The 6,374-nt window shown below is 33.3% G+C and overlaps 1 protein-coding gene across 1 annotated transcript in view; it reads right to left on the bottom strand.

Moving 5' to 3' along the window:
• Positions 1–214: 214 nt before the first annotated feature.
• The window catches only part of MBP (myelin basic protein), a 32,974-nt gene continuing 26,814 nt past the window's right edge, over positions 215–6,374 (bottom strand). Inside the window, exons 6-7 of the mRNA XM_015813539.1 lie at positions 5,195–5,317; positions 215–1,978 (exon numbers count right to left, since the gene is read on the bottom strand). Of these exons, the coding sequence (XP_015669025.1) occupies positions 1,922–1,978; positions 5,195–5,317 (180 nt within the window). The 3' untranslated portion in view covers positions 215–1,921. The remainder of the gene's footprint in view (positions 1,979–5,194; positions 5,318–6,374) is intronic.

Genomic DNA, 6,374 nt, shown 5'->3' with positions numbered 1-6,374 from the left:
TCAATGAAATGAAGTATCTTCTCTGACAAAGACAGATGAGAAGAAAACTGTTTAAACTTGCTCTTGTTCCTTAATACATCTCGTACTGTTTTTTTAAAAGGTATATAATCTACATCCAGACTTAGTTCCGAACTTGATACGCTTTGGTTATCTGCTCTGTAACATTGGATGAAATACCTTTAAAAAATTCCTCCAAATGTCATTAAAAGTTGAGTATTTTATTTCTTTTTCAGGAGTTGTTCTCATACACTTTAAAACAATACACTTAAATGAAACTCACTATAACGTTGTGGACTACACAACGGGATGAGGCTACACATAGAAAAATACACATAGCCAGTAACATTTTGAAAGAAGGTGTAGTAGAGGGATGTATGTATTTGTGTGTAGGTGCATGCTCATGTTTGTTTATCGGGTTTGGTATTTGGTTTTGTTTAGCTTCTGTATTTTTCTACTCTCTCATCTTTCATTGCTGCATATTAAGACTGTTACTTAAAACCTATGGTAGATTAAAGTGAACTATCAGCCACAGTATCTCTGCATGCCAGGTGACATTAAATATCAATAAGTTCTAATATATATTTTTTGTTTAGCGTAGCTTAAGGTAGATGCCGGCTTGGGCCTAAATGTATTCTACAACATATAAGCTCAAACAAAACTTTGCAAGAGTAAAAGAAGGCCACAAGCAACAAAACAAGTTTTATATTTTAAAATAGTGCAATTCAGAAGAGCATTTTTCTTCATGTGGAGGGGCAAGCCCATTTCCACATGCTTATATTTTCATATGTGATCTGTTAATATTTACCTCTAGTTATTAGTGCTAGTGTGCATTACCTGCAGTGACACAGTCTTATCTTATTTGGGTTCACTGTGTGTTTAACTCTGCTGCAGTAACAAGACAATTACAACTACTAACTATGTGTGCAGTTACAATCTGGAACTTTATCACCAAAGGGCTTTCTGGAATTAAAACGTTAAACTTTTTAAAAACAATTCACTGCAAAAAAATTTTTTTTTACTTTGCAGCAAGCCCACTCTTTGCATATCTAAGTCTAGGTTTTTGTTCTTTGGGATTATTCCTTATTTCTACCATTGTTAAACTACTCTAATTCAAGTTTATATCTTCATTTCTCTCTCCCAACTACTCTTATTTCTCAAAATGTTGGCAGTGACAAGCAATTGGTTACACACAAGAAGTTGCTTAGAGGTTGTGCAATCCTTCTTCATAACCATTGCTTGGATCCATTGAAACATTCACAACTGCCTTCTCCCACATCACAACATACCTCGTACTCCCAATGTAATTTACCTTTCCATGACTGCCTAATCCAGTTAGGAAAAGAAAAACAAAAAGTGTGAGAGATAAGGGATACAGAAAGAGCAAATAAAAATAAGAAATCAAAGCCAAATCAAAACATTGGATAAACAGCCCTTACAACATTCTGCACATGGTTTTTTATTATTGTTTGTTTACAGCAAAGATCTCAAAAAGATTTGTTAATGACCGCATTAATTTAGATGGGGTTATATTTTATGTGATTAAAGATTAGTGAAAAAGAAATCTGAAAGGGAATTAATGTTGAGTGTTCCTGAAAAATTAAAGCTTTATATTTCTTGGGGAGCACCTTGAAGAAGAAGGAATAAGATGGGGGGGGGGATTTTGTTATTTTTTCCTAAATAATGCTGACCACAAGCTACCTTGCAAGTATGGGAGGCTTTTCTTGTTGACTTTTCAACTATTGGTCAGCATTTGCCAATATAGTTTTGCATATTCCTACTGCGTGCATAACTCAACTGACATTAACAAATAAGATTGTGTTGTTGTTTTTTTATCTAAGGAATTCAGCAATTTGTTATTAATCCTCGGGATAGCTATGTTATGAAGCAGAGAATGTAGCCTTTTAGTGACATCTTAAGTGTTTCAGCGCCTAGGAACAGGGGAGCCAGACCTGGAACCAGGTCGGGAACTGGAGCTTCCCTTTGGAAAGAAGAAAAAAGAAAAACAGGATTAAAATTAACATATACAGCTGAATATACTACAATATACATATTTTGCATACCCAATTGCATTCGACCTGTGATTCAAAATAGCTATCTGGCTCTCAAAGCAAGGACAAACTGGTTGAAGCTTCCTCAAGATTGACACAACAGAATTAGGATTTAATGCAACAAGATGGCATCTTTATTGTAGTTCAGAAATGGCAGCTATTACAAACCCTGGATGGCTTACTGAGAAGACCAAGGATGAAGCAGAGTTTATATTGCTTCAATTTCAAATTCAACACACGCTTTCTCCGTTTTCCTCCCCCCTAATGGAGTTCTTAGCCTTCCATTTTCCAGGCTCATTTGTTAGCGTCTATTGTACGTTTGCAATTCTTTGCACTCCTGTTCTGAGTATCGGCTGCCACTAATAGAACAATAGGGATGATATATTGAATAAAGAATGGATAAAGAATAGCAATTAAATTTTGATTCGCAATTTGGCAGTTCTTCTGAGATTATTGAAATAAGATAATAGGTAAACAAAGCACTTCTAACATCTTTGATTTAATTCATGTAGATACTCTCTGCCATTCTTAGAAAAACCAGTAAGACTAATTTATTTATTTATTTTTTAAAAAGAGAAATAGCGGTAACTAATGTTCGCTTAGAATTCCAAGTTTTCAACAAACATTCACAATTATGAGTCAATAGTACTGTAATTTGCAAGAATAGTCCATATTATCTGTATTTGTAATCCTGATGTATGTTTTACCTTTGTTCACAAAGTTGGGAAAGAGAAATAAATTTGCAAATCTCATATTTTGACAAATTTCCAGCACCAAATAATTCTGTGATTTAGCTTCCTATCCTAGTTAGGTATTGCAGAAACAAAACCTTCGTCCTTCCTCACTTCCTCAAAATATAGGAAAAAATCAAAGTGGTTCTCATAAGCCCAGAATATTTCCTGAAATCAGTTCATAGTTATATTTTGAATACTTTCACCGTCACTAATACAGGTAGTCCTCGATTTACAACAGGTCATTGAGTGACAGTTCGAAGTACAACAGCATTGTAAAAAGTGACTTATGACCATTTTTCACACTTACGACCATTGCAGTATCCCCATGGTCGCGTGATCAAAATTCAGATGCTTGGCAAGTGACTCATATTTATGACGGTTGCAATGTCCCAGAGTCACGTGATCACCTTTTGTGACTTTCTGACAAAATCAATGGGGAAGCTTGATTCATTTAGTAACTGTGTTACTAACTTAACAACTGCAGTGACTCACTTAACAAAGTGGGCAAGAAAGTTAGTAAAATGAGACAAAACTCACTTAACAAATGGCTCATTTAGCAACAGAGATTTTGGGCTCAACTGTCGTAAGTCGAGGACTACCTGTAGTTCAGTTTCTTACAGAAAAATCCTTTCAGGATTAACCCTGCCACCTGTCCCTTATTCTTTCTGCAGCTTCCCTAGCAGACCTACAAAAGGAAGGCAGGAACCAGAAAGACAGAGAAGATTTAGCTCAGCAGCTAACTATCAGACTGATTTAAAGGATTTGGGTATTAAAGAACCTTGTATTTTTAATTTTTAAATACATACTTCTGCCTATCTCCTGTTGCCGGGTGTATTTCTTAGATTTCTAAAATTTATGCTTCCATAATTACTTGTTGATTTAGCAAGCACCATACTACCTTATTTCAATAATTCACTGTTCATTTTTAATCTCGAACTACTCAGCCACAACATTATTGCTCAGTTTCATAAATGACAGAGCACTGTAATTATACTTAATGGCTTATTAATTATGTTCTATGAATCACTGATTTCTGTGTTACTGTAGCCCTATTAAATCCATTACTTGTCAAGGAAGCTCAGCTTGAATTTGCTCTGGTTTTAGGAACCAGGGATTTTTTTTTTTAAAAAAATATATATATAGTGTGAATATAATAATGGGGACTATTTTAGATAGATAAAATGTATTAGGAGAAAATACTTGTCTAATTCAAACATAAATAAAACTGACTGTCTAGGCTATTCTGGGCTAATTTTACCAACCCTAAGGAGAATAGTCAACAGTGGAGGTTGTGAGATTCTCAAGGAAAACATTGGGAGGAAAACTTGGCTTACAAAATTAGTAACATTTGTATATTTGTGTGCAGGTGTAAGCAACTGCTGTGAAACCTTTAAAACTGAAAAAAAAAAAGGAAATATTTAAAACTGAAGAAAATAAGAAAATAAAACCTTTTTAAAAAAGAGAATGGAATATTTTTCCACATGTACTTCAAAGTGAACAGCATTTATTTATTTATTTATTTATTTATTTATTTATTTATTTATTTATTTATTTATTTATTTATTTATTTATTTATTTATTTATTTATTTATTTATTTATTTATTTATTTATTTATTTATTTATTTATTTAAAGCTCTAATTCCCAGTAATATGAAGGCAGTGTTCCTTTTTTCGCTCAGAAAAATCTCATAAAATCATAATCTGTGATTTGGATAGATCTTTCCAAAATATCCTGCCTGTATAAGTACAAATACATAACACCGCCAAAAGCATTGTTGATTTTAAAATGGCTAAAAAGTTGTTATAAATGTTTAATTTTGTATAGTACAGCAAATTGTTATTTACTCATTCTTTTTGAGGAGGATTTGGGTGAGAGACAGTGATAGGCCCTAAGCTTTCATGCCTAAGAAGCTGGTATAGAGTTATGGTTCAGATATTGGACTGATATGAAGAGGATCAAAGTTTGAGACTATTCTCATTTTTTCTGCATCTGAAACAAAATGATTAAACTATAAATTTCTAAAGCTCTTTATTTTATTCTATGCTTATTAACTCGGAGTTGGGTGCAAACCTCAGTAGTAATTCATGGACCTGACGTTACTTTTCCCTATGTCATGGGATTCCATTGGATTTTATTTTGTTACATATGCTATTTATATTGCTCTCTGCCTGGGTGATTCTTTATATTTAGACTGATACTAATAGAGATATTTGCCTTAGTTTAGATTTTGTTTATGCTGTTATCAGACATCCAAACTGTTTTCCTCTTTCCGATCTTTCAGACAATTGCTTAAGACCATTTCCTATATTGCTTAAATAAATGCAATATATATTAGCAATAGATAAGGAATAGTTTCTTATCCATGCACAATGTTGGTTACTTTTACTGTTTTGAGAATTATTATCTTTACCAGTTTAAACAATTTAGACAGTGTTCCCTGGCCATCATAGCGGTATCCTTTGTGCCCCTTGTGAGCATATTTATGCTCATAGAATTTGCCACTTCCATATCCAGGTTTGTGAGTTTCGCCACCCTGTGAAAGAGAAAAGCAAAATTACAAATATCCTTAGATTGCTATTAAAATATAGGACTATCCTTCAGAGAAATGAGTACTAAATGATCAAAGGTTGAATTTCAAAGAATATGGCTGCAGGCCTAATCTCATTTATCCTATGGAAGCCATTGACATCTGTGTGAATGTTTATAGCTCTGTGTCATAGATAGCAAGCAGGATGGGGATTTTCTGTAAATAACTAGTGATGAAAGAAAATATCTTAACAATTATTGAGAAAAGAGATACTCGGGGGACATTTGTAGCAGAGATAGTGGAAGGTGAATTCAATTCCATTAAAGCTGACATTCTATATATTAAACTTATCTTACTACACATAGATTCCCATTGCTTGGAAATTGCCTGAGGTGATAATGATCCATAATTACTTATATTACAATTGCTCATTTTTGTATTCATTCTACCAAACAGTAACGGATGAGAGCAGTTAATGATACGCTATCAGAAGGAGATGCTGATAGAATAAATGCATTCATCTTTAAAAGAGTGAAATCCCTAGAAAATATTGTACTGAATATTATCCAGAAAAACAGAAAAATGGGACATTGTGGAGCAAGTACTTACAGATCATGGTTATCCGCTTTTGAAAAGCATTATTAAAAATGAAGAAAGATTGTTCAACATAATTGTGTAGCTGTATGAAGAGAACAAGTAATTCAAAGGATTTTTCAAATAGTAATCTATTTTGTAACTAGTTCTTCAAACGAAAACCTCATTTCCAGCATTAATAATATGCAGTCTTACTGACAAACTTATGAAAATTGTCTCAGCCAATACACTACAATTATGTCTTTATTTTTTTATGTGTTTCCTATCAAAGTAATGACCTGCTCAACCTTCCAAGTAGCAACTACATCCAGCAAGTTTTCTATGGTTTCCAACTATTATTGAGTATGAAAAAAATCAGTAGGATTATTGTGTAGTTAATCAAAGGCATTTCATTAGGCACTTTAAAAGCAGTTGGTATTCACTTGTAAGGGTTTGCAAAAGGGTCAGTTCATAATGGACATTGCCAACA

The sequence above is a fragment of the Protobothrops mucrosquamatus genome, unplaced genomic scaffold (genome assembly GCF_001527695.2).
Source record: "Protobothrops mucrosquamatus isolate PMUCROS unplaced genomic scaffold, P.Mucros_1.0 scaffold164, whole genome shotgun sequence".
In the NCBI taxonomy this organism is placed as follows: domain Eukaryota; kingdom Metazoa; phylum Chordata; class Lepidosauria; order Squamata; family Viperidae; genus Protobothrops; species Protobothrops mucrosquamatus.
Note: the sequence above shows the minus strand (reverse complement) of the source record. Positions and strands in the feature narration are given on the sequence as shown.